At 44.2% G+C, this 18,865-nt stretch overlaps 1 protein-coding gene across 2 annotated transcripts in view; it reads left to right on the top strand.

Annotated features, from left to right (window-relative positions):
* Positions 1-18,865, top strand: part of ATP6V0A2 (ATPase H+ transporting V0 subunit a2) — a 118,662-nt gene that overhangs the window by 93,625 nt on the left and 6,172 nt on the right. For both annotated transcript variants that reach the window (XM_089653679.1, XM_089653678.1), the window contains one exon: positions 4,321-4,438. In XM_089653679.1, the coding sequence (XP_089509805.1) occupies positions 4,321-4,438 (118 nt within the window). The remainder of the gene's footprint in view (positions 1-4,320; positions 4,439-18,865) is intronic.

Consider the following 18,865-nt stretch of genomic DNA (forward strand, 5'->3'; position numbering starts at 1 on the left):
ACGCAGTCGTGCGCTGGAGCGACTATGGCGCAAAACCAGATCCCAACAAGTATTCACCATATAAAAATCTGCCTTCCTCACCTACACCTCCTCCCTCCACGATGCCAAACAAGCCTACTTCATAACCCTCATCAATAACCTCTCCTCCAGTCCTCGCCGGCTCTCGTCTACTTTTAACTCCCTACTCTCTCCCCCCCCTCCACCCAGTACCTCACTCACTGCCCACGAGATTGCCAACCACTTCCAAAACAAGATCGACGCAATTCGTAGGGACATCGCCAATGTTCAGACTTCCACCCCACCTAGCCTCCCTCCCATGATAACCCCCTCAACACTCCCCTCCTCTGACCTCGCAACTGCCCAGACCCCCACCACACCTAACATCCCGCACACTAAAACCCCCCCAACACTCCACTTTTTCGACCTTGCTACCACTGAAGAGGTCACTAAGGTCTTCTCCGAATCCCGCCTCACCATCTGCCCCCTTGACCCTGTCCCCACACAACTTCTACAGTCACCCTCCTCCTCCATCCTACGCTCCCTCACTCACATCTTCAATCTCTCCCTCTCTACTGGTACATTCCCTTCCCCCCTAAAGCACGCGCACATCACTCCCATACTCAAAAAAACCCTCCTTGGACCCCACCGACCTGAACAACCTTAGACCCATCTCCCTGCTGCCATTTACATCCAAACTCCTCGAGCGCTTAGTCTATAATCGCCTAAGCTCCCACCTCAACGACAACAACCTTGATCCCCTACAGTCTGGGTTCCGTCCCCTACACTCCACCGAAACCGCCCTACTCAAACTCACCAACGACCTGCTAATGGCCAAAGCTAATGGCCACTACTCAGTGCTCCTTCTCCTCGACCTCTCCACGGCCTTCGACACAGTTGACCACCCCCTTCTCCTTAAAAAAACTATACTCCCTTGGCCTCAGAGACTCTGCTCTCTCCTGGCTCTCCTCCTATCTATCCCAGCGCTCCTTCAGTGTTACCTATAACGCTGCCACCTCCCCCTCTCTGTTGGGGTCCCCCAAGGCCTTGTGCTCGGGCCCCTTCTCTTCTCCATCTACACCTCCTCCCTTGGCTAACTGATACACTCCCACGGCTTCACCTCTACGCCGACGACACGCAAATCTACCTCTCTACACCTCGCCTCACCCCTTCATTCTCTGCCCGAATCACCCGCCTGCTGAACGACATATCAGATTGGATGCCACTCCACTTCCTCAAACTAAACCTTTCCAAAACCGAGCTCCTAGTTTTCCCCCCAGCCTGCCTCCCCCCCCCCCACCTCTCCATCACGACCAATAACGCCATCATCAGTCCCACCCCGCAAGCCAAAGTTCTAGGTGTCACTCTAGACTCCAATCTGTCCTTCCAGCCCCATGTCCAATCGCTGGCAAATTAATGCAGGCTCCACCTCCGCAACATCTCCAAAATATGTTCATTCCTAACCCCAGACACTAATAAACCACTCATTCACTCCCTTATTATCTCACGACTCGACTACTGCAACTCCCTCCTCACTGGCTTACCTCATCACAGACTATCCCAGCTTCAGTCTATCCTGAACTCTGCGGCCAGACTTATCCACCTTACCAACCGCTCTGTATCCGCCACCCCCCTCTATCATTCCCTACACTGGCTTCCGATTGCCCAATGCATAAAATTCAAACTTCTAACCATTGACGTACAAAGCTATTCATAATACTGCCCCAAACTACCTCACCGACCTGATATCCAAATACCACCCTACACGTACTCTTCGCTCCTCACAAGACCTCCTACTCTCTAGCTCCCTGGTCCCCTCCTCCCATGCCCGACTCCAGGACTTCTCCAGGTCTTCCTCCATCCTTTGGAAGTTACTACCCCAATCCATCAGACTGTCACCTACCCTCCTCACCTTTAGGCACACCCTGAAAACCCATCTCTTCAGGGAAGCCTACCCTGCCCTCACCTAACTGCCGATCTCCTCCACTCCTCCTACCACTCCATCCCCCACAGCCATTTCCTCCTGTACCACTATCCCCTCCCTCCTAGATTGTAAGCTCCAAGGAGCAGGCCCCTCAAACCCCTCGTGTATTGTATTGTTACTGTATTCTCTCATGTACTGTCTCCCACTATAATGTACAGCACTGAGCAAACTTTTTGGTGCTATATAAATACTGTATAATAATAATATTTCTCACCTGTCCCCTTGTCGAGAATATATGACTCTAGGGACCCTCTTTGCCCTAAATGCTCCTCGGAACCAGGTACATTTTTGCATATGGTGTGGGCATGCCCACGGGTGCAGGAGTTCTGGAATTGAGTGGTAGAGGATATTAACACGATTGGTAAACTGCGGATCTCTTGTAATCCAATCCAATTGCTGTTAGGGATCTATGACAACATAGAGTCCCCTCAAGCTAAAAGCTCTGTCTTTTACACGGCATTTTATGCTAGGAAGGAGTTCTTACTCCGATGGAAAAAGCCTCATCTCCCGACAACAATGGAAATCTTTGGTTAATGCCACCCTGCCCTTGTATAAACTGATGTACCTGGACCGGAATTGTCCCAATAGGTTCAATAAGAAATGGCAGCTTGGGTGAAGGCAGGACAGCTATCTCTGTAAAAGTTACTGACTACCTGGCTTTTAAAGGGTATTCTCTGCCACCTGTTAATCCGACATGACACCTGCTTCTGGTTTATTGAGGCCTTACTCCTTTTCCTCCTTCTCCTTCATATTATCTCCTCCACCTCCTGTCCTCTGTCCCCTGCCCTCCTCCTCCTCTTCCACCCCTTCTCCCTTAATGCTTTTCCCCTTCTTCTTTCTATCCCTTCCCCCTGCCCTCACCCTCTCTATTAATTCTTCCTTTTACTGGATGCACTGTAACCTATACGTGGGTCATTTCTCCTGAGCATATCCCCCACTGCTGAGACAGGGATAGGAACAGAGTTACTGTCCATCTTTTGAATGTGTGAAGAAGGTGCTGGTACATTGTACTGTGTATATCCTGCTGTTTTGTAATGCGAACCTAATACGCCTTGTATTTTGAATCTGCTGTTCTCACTGTCGAAGATGTACCACTGCTATGTGTACTGCTTTATTAAACTTGAATAAAGTTTTTTTTTTTTTTAAATTCTCAAATAGTAATGTTTCGTAGAGCACTCACCCTACATAGAATAAACCCCAAAGGAAGGGGAGAGGATATAGTTCTCTACCCCCCCCCCCATCCCTACTCCTCCCATCCCCCATTCAAGGGCACGTAACCCAACGCCCCCCCATACCCTCCCAATATAGCCCACCTCTACCAATTTCCTCAACTTAGAGGATGCACAGAAGGATTTCCACAGGGGCCATACTTCAAAGAATTTTTTATGATCGTTTAACATTGCGGTCAGTTCCTCTAGTATCTGCAAATATTGCATTTCCTCTACCCATCCTACCATTTTAGGGGGGGGGGGGAGGGGTCTGAAGATTTCCAAAATTTTGGTATAACAGCCCTTGTGGCCATTAAAAAAAAAACAAAACGTAGGAGACCCTCTTTCACCTCCTTTGCATAGCCAGGGAGGATTGGGGACATTCTTGTGTGTTTTTACCTACTCTTTTCTTTTTTTCTCTTATACTTCTGTATTGCTCTGTATTACCGTTGTATTTTCCTTTTCTTTGGAAAAAAAAATCAGTAAAAATGATTGAAATAGATTATGAGAAGGGTAAACCTGGAAAGTCAGTTAAAACTGAACTCTGGGGAATTGAAAAGAAATTACCCTTACATAGGACCCCCCCCCCCCCCACACACACACACACTGCAAGAGTGAAATTGTTGTTTTTTGCCTAGGTTACCAGTAAAAAGGACCTTTCTTTAACTAATCTTTCACTCCCCCAGCAGCTGACATTCACATCTTCTTCTCTTCAGCAATTTGACTGTGGACGGGCTCTTAACGTCCTCACTTACATAGATGGACTGTTGGTCCTGTATAGTATGTGATGTGTCACAGCTGCAATGACTGGGTGGAGTGCCAAAGAGAAGAGGCTTCGGGGGGACCGGGATAAGGTAAGAAAAAAATGCTTTATAGTGGTACCCTAGGCAAAAAAGATCATTTAACCCAGGCAGTGTAGGGCGAGCCCCAATGTAAGGGTAGTTTTTCAGTTCCCTGGGCTTCAGCTTTAAAGGTAAAAGCCTTAATATCTGATGTAATATGAAATAGTTTTTCAGTTTCCTGGAGTTCAGCTTTAAAAGTAAAATCCTTAATATCTGATGTAATGTGAAAAAATATATGTGTAACTATTCACTCATTGTTTTTGTATTGTTGCTGATCTTTGTTTTTCAGTTTGATATGGCAGAGGTATTTATGCATCAGGCCATCCACACCATAGAATATTGCCTGGGATGTATTTCCAACACAGCTTCCTACCTACGACTATGGGCTTTAAGCTTAGCACATGCCCGTGAGTATCTAATTCTTTTCTTGGGGGAGATTTAAGAAATCGGAAATTCACATAATGCGAAAGGACATAAGCCATAATTTAGTTTCAGTGTAAATCTTGTTGCCTTCATATTTGAAACATTTCTTTTGTATTTGTTTAGATTTGATTCATGTTGTCCTAAACTTTAAATAGAACATAGTAAAAACAATTTACTTTTAGCTATACGTTTGTAATTGTTATCCTGCATAGCCTAGTTAGAGGCTTAAAATATTTTATTTGAAGCTCTAACATTGATACGGATTATCAGGAATATGTACTTCAGATTGTTGGAGTGGCCCGGTCTACATTGCAGTAGTTGCTGCCATCATCACACATGTCACCCATTAGACAAATGCATTAGAATTGTATTATTAGTCATGTCATCTTGTATAGGAAATTACACTTATGATCATGCATATTTTTTTTTTTAATGCACATATCTGATCATTTTTTAAACCAATGAAAGACATTAATTCTTGGTAGCTGAGTCACTTAAAACTGGATAAAAAAATAGCACAAAAGTACATTTTCTAATCGAACACATGGTCCTTAGTCCTTATAACTGGTTTATTTGCAGCTACCTTCAGGTGATTGGACACTAGTGATTGCTAGTGTCCTTAGGTGATGGACCCTGTCTCTCCATTGAGACAAGTCCACCTTTTTCAATTTGAATGATGGAATTCCACCTGGATGATTGTTGTATAAAGATTCCTGCTGCACCATAGCCCATTGCATCTAGTGCAGCTTCTGGATTGTCTCCTCAGCAGAGCCTTGTGGGTCTGAACCTGGACACAGCCAAACGCAAGATGCCGGGTCAGTCTGTAACATTGCCTTTATGCACTGGAACTTGGCACTCCCCTTGTCACATAGTGCAGTGTGTGGAGTTAGCCACAGGCTGCTTTTGGGATCCAGGGCCATGTTCCTGCCTGCAATAGAGCCCTGTTCTTGAAGACCCTTGAGGAAGATATGCTCATTGTAGTAGACAAATTCAAGAACGGGTATATCTCTTTTTAGTGCTGCCCACTGAATCTCTTTTGGGGAGTACATGGCAGAAGCCCTTTAAACATACTGTCCAGGGTGACTTCATTCTCTATCCCCTTCCAAGATGTGTGGGAGCTGCCAGTCATCCTTCCAGTGCTAATACCGGGGAGACAGGAGTACCGGGGTTAATTTTACTTTCTCCTATCACCTTCCAGGATGGCACACCTGAGAGATGAGGGGTTCCTCCCTACAGGAAACACAATCAATTTACAGCTGTTATAAGTCCCTTCCCTTCACCTTGCTCTCCAGTATTGATTGTGTTTCTTCCTACATCGGAACGTTTGTTGTTTTCTGTTATCAGAAGACCAGAGAGGGTCGCATAGTAACCCTGTGAGGCAAGCAAAGGGATGCCCGGGAGGGCTGAACTAACCTGCAGGCTTGTTCCTTCTCACAGGTCGCCACTTGGCACCAGCGCTCCGGTAACAGGGTAGTGTGAACCGTGCTGTAGTGTGCAAAAATGCTGCCCGGCTGCTGTCACCTTTTTTTCCCCACATGGTCTTCAGTACCCACCAACTTGCAGAGGAACTGGAAGAGGAGGCATGCACGCCAAACCCCACTAGGCTACGAACACTGCATGAGGGCTGAGAGACGCCAGAGGATGCCGGGGAGTGAGGACAGTAGGTCGACTGAGAGTGGTCAGCAGATCATCCTAGGATGGCACACATGGCTTTTGCAGCGGAGACCGGGCGAACCACCTCATGGAGAAGGAGGAAGGGATTGCAGCACTGGTGACTGCGGGCAAGTCCAAGTCAGGACTCAGTGAGTGCCTTTCTTGAGGGGGAGTGCTAGGAGGATAGAGGGGGCCCAGATGGACCATGTCTGGTCAGCCTTGTCAGACTGGGTGGGTACCCCAATCCCCCCCTCCCCTAATTAACTATATGTTAAAGCCTGGCAGCCGGAGGCGAATAGGATTATTTCAGAATCCCTGAGCGGAACCCAGGAAGCCCCTGATAGACCTCCTTCTGTACCCGTGGGTTCTAGCTCCTCTAGGAAATGTGGATATAGTGGGGAGAAGCTAGCCAGCTCCTATCCTAAACCATTTTGCTATAGATGCATTAACAAGCTGGCATGGAAAGAGGCTTTAGGCTTAGTGAACGATTTCCTAGCATTTGTGCAAGTGGAGATGGTAGCCACCATCCAGTCTTTTCGAACCTCTGTGGCACAGCCGCAGGACCATCCCCAGAGGAGTTAACCCCTAAAGAAGGCCCATCCTCACAGGAAAGCCTTAATTCCAGAGGGGGCCCAAGTTTATTCCTCCCGTCTTCCCAGATGCTTCCTCCAGCCCAGGCCAGGGATGGAGAGGAGAGTAAGGGAAAGCTGGATAGTCAGCCTAAATCAGACCACAGCTCAGGGGATGAGGTGGATCTAGATCTGGATAGTAAGGCAGGTGAGGAGGCAGGCACCTCTTTCTGCTGGAAGACCTGGGAGGGCTTCTTCAGGCTGTTTACGCCACCAAAGAAATCTCAGAAACCCCCAGAGAGAACTCGGTACAGGACAAAATGTATAGGGGCCTAGTTAAGGCCCATGCTAGGGTGCTCCTCTTCCACCAATCCTTAAAGGATTTAATCCTACAGGAATGAAAGGATCCTGAAAGAAGAATGGTCAGACCCAAGACTTGGAAAAGAAGGTTCTTCTTTAAAGAGGAGGAGAAAAATCGATAGATTCTTTAAGCTTCCCAGGTTGGATGCTGCGATGTTGCAAGTTACCAAGAGGTCTGATCTCTTTGAGGATTCAGGGAACATTAAGCATTTGATGGACCGAAGGTCTGAATCCCTCCTAAGGAAGGCATGGGATGCTAACACATCTGCCAGTGCCCCAGCGCTGGCAGCAACCTGCATTGCCAAAAATACAGACTTTTGAATGGAAAGACTGACCAAACACCTGTCGCAGGGGGCTGCAAAGTCAAATGAAGTGCTAGATTCCCTCTCAGTGATAGGGAAGGCAGTAGCCTACCTGGTGGATGCTGCAGTCGAAGCCATTAAAGTCTCAGCCAAAACAGCCACACATTATTTCAGCCAGAAGGGCTATCTGGGTTAAAGCATGGGAAGGTGACTTCACTTCGAAAGGTAAACCTATGTGGTCTTACCTTTGAAGGCTCCCTGCTGTTCGGCCCAGGGTTAGACATGAAGAAAGAATCCCTAGACAAAAAGCTGGTCCTCACTCCACAGGTAAAATTCTCACTAGAATGGTGGGTGGGACCCCCTAAAAGTCAAAGATGCAAGCTCCCGGGGGTAGGGTGTTCACACCTGGGGGAAGCCAAGGTCCTTTGAACAGGGCGATTTCCCAGTCTTCATCCAAATCCAGGTGCAATAATGCTTTTTTAACATAGGAAATCAAAAACGCCAGTATATACACTCACATTTATGCAGTATTAGTTAGGCATTCCACCACATATTCTGGGTGTATTCACATGTATCCTGGGTGTACCAAGATGGTTGTAGCAACAAAATGGCCGCAGGTGATCCGCTGATTGGCTAATTGGTATCCAAGTAGCATATATAAAGAGAACAGCAGCCACCAATAGTGTTATCCTGAAGAAGTCACGTGGGATATGTGACGCAACGCGTCATTACGGCAGCAGCCATCTTGGTACACCCAGGATACATGTGAGTACACCCAGGATATGTGGTGGAATGCCTAACTAATACTGCATAAATGTGAGTGTATATACTGGCGTTTTGTGATTCCCTATATTAAAGCATTATTGCACTATGGAAGTATTTCTCTCTTCTCTTATGAGCCACGCATGATCTTATTGAGAGCTGTGCAAAGTCTTACTGAGTAAGTTGGAGACAGTAAGGCCATCTGCCTACCAATCCAGGAAGGGGATTACTCATAAGGTATATGTGGAACCCTGTGTGTGGAGGTTGGCTATTTGAGGAGATCTATAACTTAGGATCCTGGTGGTTCACTTAATGGAGGTGAGCGGGCATTTTAGCCGTTTTTAGGATTTGTTTGGAGTGCACGCCACACGGCACCAGTTCCTTAAAAGTAGTGCAGCACTTTTTGTGTGGAGGATTCCTACAGCACTTTATTGGACTTGATTGGACATTTGCTGCTTTATTGTATGTGATCTTTTGATCTGTCCACAGCATTTGATTTTTTACACTGCATATATTTATTATTGTCTCACTGCACATATATATTGCTCTTGAATATTTTTTAGATTATTTTGTCACTGTGTGTATTGTGAATAAGCACTGGTCACTTTATTATCCCATTATTGGGATTCACTTTGTTGGCACAGTTGGTGTGTGTATTATCCCAATTTCTGGGATTGGGGTGTTTGTTTTTTCACTTTATATAGGGTCTGTATTTGTTACCCATTGGATTTATTCACTCAGTTGCACTTTATATTTTGCACTTTATTTTAGATCCTTTAGGATCTTTTCTAGTTGCACTAATATTGTATTATTATTCAATATTGTTTTAGTATTTTAGCACTGCACCATATGTACAATATTCATGGTATGCAATCTTTTAAGGTAAAGGGTTTGGGTGCTAGCAGCTGTGTCAGGCAGAGTTCATTTAGCGCAGGAGGAACCACTACACTTTCAGACCTTGGTTCAACGGTTCGGCAACCCAGAAATAGACCTTTTTGTCCATGGCAGGAACAGGAAGGTAAGGAGATTTTTCTTGATATCCCGAGAGAGTCAGTCGGAGGGCCTTGACGCAGATCTGGCAGTTCAGGCTCACCCCCCCTTTGACGTTGATTCCGAAGCTCAGCCAGTTGTCGGCCACCTCATCCTGATTGCACCTTGGTGGCCAAGGAGCACATGGTTCGTGACCCTAAAAGTCCTCTCAGTGGCACCTCCTTGGAGGCTTCTGATCTGCCAGATCATATTCTTTAGGACCTGGTGCTTCACCCCAAGCTGTAATTCTTTCAATTGACAGACTGGCTAGTGAGCGGCAGATCCTAAAGAGTAAAAGTTGCTCGGACAGAGTTATAGACGCCTTCCTCCTAAGCAGAAAGCCTGTAACTAGGAAAATTTACTCAAAAGTATGGAAAATCTTTTGTTCTTGGTGCAAACGGAATCAGGTATCTTATACCTCTATTCCAATGATCCTGGAACTTCTCCAGGATAGTGTTGAAAGAGGGGTGGCAGTTAGCACCCTTTGAGTACAAATTGCTGCACTTTCAGTTTTTTTTTCTTGACGCTAGAGAACCTTTAGTTAGGAGTTTCTTGGTGGCCAGGGAGAGAATTACCCCAGCCACAAAAGAGAGGTTTCCGCCGTGGGATCTGACCAGAGTGCTAGAACACTTATCAAAGCACCTTTTTGAACCAATAGAGGAGATCCCCTTTAAGTTTTTGACGTGATAATTATCTTTTTTGTTGGCTATCACTATAGCCAGAAGAGTTGTAGACCTATAGAATTTGTTGGTCAAAGAACCCTTTTTGTTGATCCTGTCAAATAGGGTCACCCTTAGGGCAGACCCAATGTACCTGCCCAAGGTAGCTTCCTTATCTAATAGAACACAGGAAATACATTTGCCTTCCTTCTGTGATAATCCCAGGAAAGCAAACAAAGAGAAATTCCACTGTCTTGACGTGCAGAGATGTCTCCTCACTTATTTGCATAGGGCCAAAGATTTTAGGAGGTCCGACCATCTCTTAATTTCTTATGGTGGACCAAGGAAGAGACTTCAAACCTCTAAGGCTTCGGTCTCCAGGTAGCTATTGCCTTAGCTTATGAGACTTCAGGGATCCCTGTACCAGAAAAGGTAAAAGTTCATTCAACCAGGGCTATGACCACATCTTGGTTGAAAAAAGCTGATACCTCCTGTGAACAGATTCGCAGTGCAGCCACCTGGTCCAATCAAGACACCCTCTTGAAACATTACCGGATTGAAGTGCTGTCACAGCAAGACTTAACCTTCAGCCAGAAGGTGCTACAGGCTGTGGTCCCACCGTAGGGTAGGCCTGCAGTTACTTGATTATCCTCTCAGGTGTGCCGCCCTGGAAGGCGATAGGAGAAAAACAACCATTAGACTTACCTGTAATGGCATTTCTACAAACCTTCCAGGATGGCAGGCCTATTTCCCAACCTAGTAAGGGAGGAGAGGAAACTCATGAAAGTAGTAATCGTTGAGTGCCTATGTATAATGATTCCTCTTGTGGACCGGTTTTGGTAGTTCCTTTATTATAAACTGAAGGGAAAGGGAGGGGACTTATAACAGCTGTAAATTGATTGTGTTTCCTGTAAAGAGGAGCCCCTCATCTCTCAGGTGTGCCTTCCTGGAAGGTTAGTAGAAATGCCATTACCGGTAAGTCTGACGGTTGGTTTTCAGGGCCATTGTGTCCAGTAGCTCGCCTGTAACTGCGCCTACAGCACCTGCACTTATTTTGCTCACATGGCACCTGCCGCGCCTGTATGGCCCAAACACATACTGAGCCTGTAATGCCTCGTTTTTAAAAAGATTACTGCAGGTTTATGCCCTGTCTCTTCCCATTTCAAGGTAGAACTGACCAGGCAAAATTTCTTGCCTATGGTCACAATATAGCATCTGTTACCGCACTACCTGGGTTACTGCAGCCCACAAGTGCTTCACCCTCCCTCCCCTATACTCCTGCTGCATTGTTCGTTATTACCTCTCTGAGTGGGCGATATTCAAGAGTACGGCATACCTTAAACACATGGAAAAAGGGTCAGATGGACTTGCTATTTAAGACTTGGTAATTAGTTCCATTGGTAGTGGTAGTTTATTTATAACTTTATTCTCTTTCTTCTGATTGTTGCCCCCACTGTGACTCCCTGCCTTCAGTGGCTATTCTTCTGGCCTGTCGGTCACACAGCTTCCTGTCTTCTTTCTGGTAAATCATTTTCAGCCACAATGACAGATTTCATGGGCAGAATTCCTGGTACTGTTGGCAGGGCTGCTGTTAGATATCATGGGGCTCCATACAGTCTACCTGACAGCCCCCCCACCGCCAGAGAAAATATCAAAATTATATTTATTGTAAAAATACACTAAACACGCTATTAATGTACACAATCCCAACAAAATTCCTGTTAAATCTAAATGCTAAAACAGTACTGAGTTTATAAATAAAGCTCTGTGTGTAATTGAGGTCTTGGGGCTCATTCACATGGGTGCTGTGTTCTGTAGAGTGTGAATCAGTGGTTTGTTTATGTGGCTGGAGGCGCTTGGAGCTGTTTGCAGACAACCTATGTTACACTATAGAAATACTGCAGGTCCTAATTTGACAGGCATGTGGGTGCAGGTATACATACAGTGAGCATTCAGGGCCACTTCCCCACACCTGCACACCTGTCAGATTAAAACGTGTTCATATAACTGCTGTGTCCCCATAGCGTAACAGGTGTCTCCAGCCACATGAACAACCCAATCATTCATGCTGTACAGGCCAGAGGACCTGTGTGAATGTGGCATTTTGACTTTTTTTTTTCCCTCAGCTCATTAATTTCAATGGGCTGCCTAATGTGTGGGAACATGCAAAAATACTGCAGGCATATTATTTTAAAAGTGTGTTGCCCCTAACCGCACAGTAGTGTGGTGCCATGCTTTTTGGTGGCTGTGAATGCATCTGTGTTTACTAGATGTGCGGAGGTGCAATTAAGTATTCATGGTACCTGCACACATCTGCAAGGGGCATTGCGTTTCTTTGCTGTGCAGGAAAATGCATGCTCTTGCATGCATTTCTGCACCACAAATGGTGTGAACAAGTCCTAGGGGCCGGTTCACGCTATAGAAACACAGTCTAGATGTATTCTAGATGCTTTTTTTGCATGTGCATTCCGATGCATTTTTCCAGTTCATATTTTGCTCTTTTTCCTTTTCAATCCAATTAGGGATATGTGCATTCCAGTGCATTCTGGTGTGTTTTTGATGCGTTTTACCGTGTTACAGTACAGTTCTATGCAGAAAAATTTCAGCCTGTTCTACTTTTTTTCTGCAACTGGAACGTACTGGAACTGCAAACGCTGATGTGAACTATGATATTGACAACCATATCACCTACTTTCTGTGCATTTTGGATGCAGAAAAAAAGCTACTGAAGTGCATGTAGTGTTAACTGGTCCTAAAGGTTATTATAGGTAAGGGAACGGGACTGAGCAGGAATTGTGAATGCAATTAGGAATCTTCTAATCATGCTAGATTTGAGCTGTAGGTGATAGGAAATAAGACACATTCAATAAATAAATAGTTGAATAAAAGATAGATAGATTTGCAGCGGGAACAGGTGATGACTGTGGGGGGATCAAGTTGTATAAGGAAAAAGAGGTTTGTAGCAATGAACAGAAAGGGATCAGAAGTCTGGGGGAGAGGAAAGAAACAAAGTTGCAATCAAATGTAAACAGAAGGAAACTTGAAAGTGTCAAACTTGTGGAGCAAAGCAGGAGCACCTCTAACATTCAGAACACTGAGCCGCTGGGTGATTGAATGAGAGGAGGCTAACGATTGAATGACAGGAGGCTAACAATGGAATTTTGCAGCTGCAGATAGGCTTGTCAGCTGCCCGGGCCCCCCTCTGCAGCTTATGGGGCCGGGGCCCCTACAGGAGGGCTAGGGGTACCCCCCTAACTGTTGGTGTCAGCAGGGGTCACACTCGTGTCCCTTTTAAACCTACCCCCCACTCCCCCCAAAAAAAGTCTGCATCACTTTGGTAAGCAAACTTGCCTGTAATGAAGGATGTCTGCACTTTATGCAGGCAGCTGAAGCCTGTAGAAATCTTCACTGCCGAGATGCCCAGTCCGATGCCCAGTAATAATGTCTCTGAATTTCCGGTACTGAGGGGATTAAAATATTTAAGTCTTGTATGAAGCAGCTATGAAAAAGTTCCCAACACAGACACACCCCATCCTCCACCATCATGGGAATCTAGAAAAACAAACATGCATACTCGCCTATATGCTGTAGCATTTGTCCCCCCACTGGCTCTAAGCCCAAGAACTAAGCGCTCACATGACCACTCAGTTCTTGATCCACTCAGAGCAGGGTGCAATGACTGTCAGCTTTTGGAGCTTCCTCTCTCCTCTTGTTCTGCCTCCCTAGCGCCTAACTTCTATGTTGCACAATCTCATTTAGGCTTTCCATTCCCCAGCTCTTATTGGTTTGACAGAAAGGTGGATACCTCGAAATGCATTGTCACAGTAACAGGGGATGCCTAGTTCTACCTGGAAGTGCAATATGTATATCTTAGAGTCAGTATGCTATGTGGTGCCACCTCCCTAATAGGAAACTAGAAAATAGCTGGATGGGAGTTTATAGGCACCAGTGATTTACTTGCATAAACAATATCACATTAAAAACATTTCAGATTTATTTGTTACTTATTAAAAAGCATAGTTTGAGAGAACAAATTAAAACCAAAAACTGATGATCAAATATGTACATAACCAAGCCACCATTAGAGAATGATATATTAAGCAATAATAAATGCCAACTTATCTGGCCTTAAACTGATGCGTTTCGATTCTTTGTTCACAGGGTTAATGCCATGGTGGACTCTGAAATATGAGTATTTACATATATCTCCATCATAAAAAATGCAATACAAATCTTGACCCATACAATACAAAAAACACACAATCATCAGATATGGCAATATATTGGTGGATTGGGTGCTCTCCCCTGCATAGGTCCTGTAGTGTATACTCAAAGGAAGCCTATGTAGCTGTCCCAAGATAACAAAACGATAAACATTATAACAAATGAATTACCAAAGAAAATATCTTGTAATAAATTAAAGGCTATCCTAAAAATAGGCTTACTAGTGATTGAGCGGTAAGAGGAAAAAGAAAATTGGCAAAACATCAGCAAGATGGAGCCTTCACTCCCAGCTTGGATTCTAATGAATAGAGAGGCAAAAGTTCACTCAATATTTCTGAAAAGAATTGTTATATTTTCTATAAAATACTATACTACTGAGTAATAGGACATAGTTACCTAAAAGGTAAATTAAACAATGCCTATTGTCCCACAAGCTAAATAGTCACTCAATCCAACTAAGAGATGGAAGGAAGGAAAAACATCCAGTTTCAATGTGCAATATAAGTGACAAATAATTCATATATCCTAATAATTTTGCAAAAATGCCCAAAAAAACCCAAAAACATAAAGAAAATAAATACAAATGAAAACATGTAACATGGGATGGCTTACTAGATGGCTAACTCCTGCATCACTACTGGTACATAAAAGGTAGCATTCAAGCACACAAACTACTATGTCCTATGATTATCTAAAGGATGAGGCCTTCCATCATGTGACCGCAATTGACCAGAGTTGTGCTTTTTGGTGGCAAAACTGCCCAGTTGCATCAGGAAAGGCGGGAGGAAGACTGCACCTCCCATTATGTGTCCTCTGCTTCGTTCCAGGATGTCTGACCCCACTTTCTGCACTGCTGTTTAACGTCCTTTGTGTTCCATTAAGTATACACTATGGGACCTGCGCTGGGGAGAGCACCCACTTCACCAATATATTGTCATACTCTGATGATTGTGAATTTTGTTTTTGTATTGTATGCGTCACTATTTGTATTGCATCAAATTATGCTTTATAATAAGTATGTTTTTAAATAAATCTGTAATGGTTTTTAATGTGATCTTATTTATGTACGTAAATCCTTGGTGCTTATAAACTCCCATCCAGCAATTTTCTAATTTGTACTAGATAGTGCTGTGTGTGTCACATACCTGGCTGCTTGAGAGGAGGAGCCTAATCGTGGCGGTGTGAGAGAGAGCGATGTGAGCGCTCTCCGCAGGATAACCGCCCTCCTTCCCTTGACGTTCCCCATGGAAGCTGCTAAACTCCCCGCCTGAGATCTTACGGCAGAGGGGGGGTCCTGAGAGTGAAGTGGAGGAGACGGAGCTGCGGGAGTTCTGGACGGTGAGACGGCTGGGAATCTCTCACCTCTGACTGCTGGGAGTGCGGGTGACGGGAGGTGGTCACGTGACCCGCCGAAGGGCAGTACTGGGAGACGGAGAAGCCGGCCGGCTTCCTGAAGCAGAGGGAGACCCCGGCTTTCCGACCCAACAGAAGAGGAGGGAGAGAGAAACGGCTGGCTTCCTTTGAAACTGAAGCCGCTCGGGCAGAGAGATTTACATGACCGTCGGTACCCACGAGAGAAACGGAGAGAGAGAGAAGAAAAGAGCCTCGGAAACCCCCCCCTTCACCTCTCCCCCCCCTCCTCTTCTAACCCCTCTCCCCCCCCTCCCCTCCTGAGCTGAAGGGAAAAGGAGCAGAGCCACACCAGAATGCTGACAGCCTCACTGGAACGAAGCAGCGGGAAGGAGGGTGAGTGAGACTATCTGGATTATATATTAAATCTATTTATGGATAGCTTCTTGGTGTGGCAGAAGAAATATATATAGAGAAAAAGGGGGAACCACCAAATAGTTTGAAGAAAGTAGAATTTACCTAAAGGACTTATTATCAGTATATATCTTAAAGTTTAAAAAGAGAACTCGGATACAGTTAAAAATATGAAGAGCAAAAATAGTAAAGGGAATGCCCCTAAACACGCCCAATCAGGAACAATTAGAAAATTTACATCTCAAGGTAATGTGACCCCAGAAAGAACTCAGGGGGCAGGTGAAAAAAGTATAATGGAGAACAGTATGGATAAAAGCGCCAGATCTCCAGTAGAAATGGATAATAATCAACAAATATCAGGAGAAATAGAGTCAAAGGAAAATGAAGGAGAACTACAAATCCCAAATAAAAAGGAAATGGCGGAAATGTTTAAAAATTTGGAAAAATCAATTAAACAGGAAATGGGAATTATTCGGAAAGATCTGGGACATCTCTTGACTAGAGTAGAAGATACAGAAGAAAAAATCAATAAACATGCTCAAACTCTTTCTGAACTGAATAATCAGATACTAGAGATTAGGCAAGAACAAAAAAAACTGGGATATAAACTGGAGATACAAGGTAACATACACAGGAAAAAAAATCTCAGGATAAAAGGAATTCCGGAGCTTATACAAGATAAAGAATTAAGAGAGACGATACAAAAAATCTTAAACTCCATTATGGGTAGACCTAGAACAGAGACATGCATATTGGACAATATATATAGATCAGGAAAGGCCCAACGAGATCGGGCGGAAGAGAGACCGAGAGATGTAGTGGTTCAATTTAATAAAATTGGAGAGAGAGAAGAAATATGGAAGAAGACAAAAGGAAGATATAATATTGAGTATGAAGGGAAAAATATACAAATCTTTGCAGACTTGACACCTGAGACATTATGGAGAAAGAGATCACTGAGACCCTTAATAGAACAGATGAAAAAACAAAACATACAGTATAGATGGAGCGGCTCAATGTGTCTAATCGGATGGAAGAATGGAGTTACTGCATACCTGAGATTTCCTGAGGATTTGAGAGACTTTTTTGACAAACTTAACATTCAAAAAGTAGAGGTTCCAGGTTGGGAGGTTGAGGGAGGGGAAAACGTCGAGGGAAAAGAGCAATGGCAGCAAATTAGAAGAAAGAATAAAGAAGGGATAGAAAGGGGAACATTGAGGGAAATGGAGGGACGGTGAACCGTACAAGGTTAGAGTTCAACCTCAGGGCCAAGATCCAAATGTGACAGTAAGCTCACAAAGGATTAGATGGTAAAAAATAGGCCTGATGGGAGGGGGGGGTTCGAGGGGGGAGGGAGGAGGGAGGGGCAGGGGAGGGGGGAGGTGAAGAGGGAGGGTAGGGGGGGGGGAGGAGGTAAAAGATGGTATAGGGGGAAGGTTTTAAAAATACTCTGCATAGGGACGAGATGTACTCAAGAATTATGGAAGATATAAAATTTATAACATATAATGTAAAAGGGTTGAATAGTCCTGGGAAGAGATTTAAGCTATTTAAGGAGTTACAACACAGAGAAGCCTCGGTAGTTTTTTTACAGGAGACGCATTTAGAGATTAAGTCAAATATCAAATTAAATACTAGAAACTATCCAACATGGTTTTATGCAGACTCCCCAATTAAGAGAGCCAAAGGGGTGGCAATTGGGTTCGCTAAAAACGTAAGGTGGGAGGTGGAAGAGAGAGAGACAGATCCTGAGGGGAGATTCTTGTTTCTGAGAGGCAGATTACAGGAAATAGAGTGTACAGTGGCGAATATTTATTGCCCAAATAAGAGACCGGAGGTATACCTGAAAGGGATATTAAGAAAATTGAGGGACTTTAAAAAGGGAAGACTGATAATGGCGGGAGACTTGAATTTATGTCTAGATCCACAGATGGATACAACATCTCGTGTGCAACGAGAGGGAGGTAGGTCTATGAAGACTTTGAAGAAGGAGATATATGAAGGGCAACTAGTGGATATATGGAGGATAATGCATGGAAAGGAAAAAGACTATACTTTCTTCTCTAATGCACACGAGATTTATTCAAGACTGGACTATATAATGGTAGAACATCAACTTATCGAGAGGGTGGCCAAAGTAGAAATAGAGACAATGACTCTCTCAGACCATGCCCCAGTTATAATGAAGGTGAGATGGGGGAGACAACTGACAAGGGGGGTGGGATGGAGATTAAACGAGGCCCTTCTATTAGATCAAGAGATCGATCAGCAGATCAGACGGGAAATGGAAAGATATTTTCAGGAGAATGAAACAGGAGATGTTTCAATGGCCACTGTCTGGGAGTCCCATAAGGTATATATTAGGGGTATATTGATTGCGTTAGGAGCAAAAAAGAAAAGAGAAAGGAGTAAGAAAATGACAGGGCTCTTAAAAGATATAAATGACCTGGAACAGATCCATAAAAACAGAATAACATGTGAGATAAGACAGAAGATAATAGGAAAGAAGAAAGAATTGGAGATATTAATGGAAGAAGAGATGAGGAGAGTACTTAATAAAGTTGCAGTGGAGAGGTACAGATGGGGAGATCGTCCAGGAAAATATATAATGAAGGCCCTGAGAAAAAAGAAAACTAGAAATTACATAGAAAAAATAAGAAACCCCAAGGGAGAAATGGCTCACTCTACTAAAGAGATTGGGAAGGTGTTTGAGGAGTATTACAATAAGTTGTATAATATTAAGTCTCAAAACTTAGTAAATAATAGTGAAAATGAGAACAGAGAAAAAAGAAAGGCATATCTAAAAAATGCAGAACTACCAAGGATAGATAAAGATCTATTGAAATCCCTGGAATTAGAAATCACACAGGAGGAAATAAAAATAGCACTAAAAGACACTAAGGTGGGGAAAAGTCCTGGCCCGGACGGATACACCGTGAGGTACTATAAAAAATATAGTGAACTATTGATACCAAAGTTGAAGGAATATATGAATGCCCTGGGGGGAGAAATGGAGATTAGACAGGAATCCCTACAAGCTCATGTAACACTTATACACAAGGAAGGGAAGGATCCTACTCAATGTTCAA

The sequence above is a fragment of the Staurois parvus genome, unplaced genomic scaffold (assembly GCF_062004578.1).
Source record: "Staurois parvus isolate SC_StPar_1 unplaced genomic scaffold, SC_StPar_1.0 ptg000719l, whole genome shotgun sequence".
Lineage (NCBI taxonomy): Eukaryota > Metazoa > Chordata > Amphibia > Anura > Ranidae > Staurois > Staurois parvus.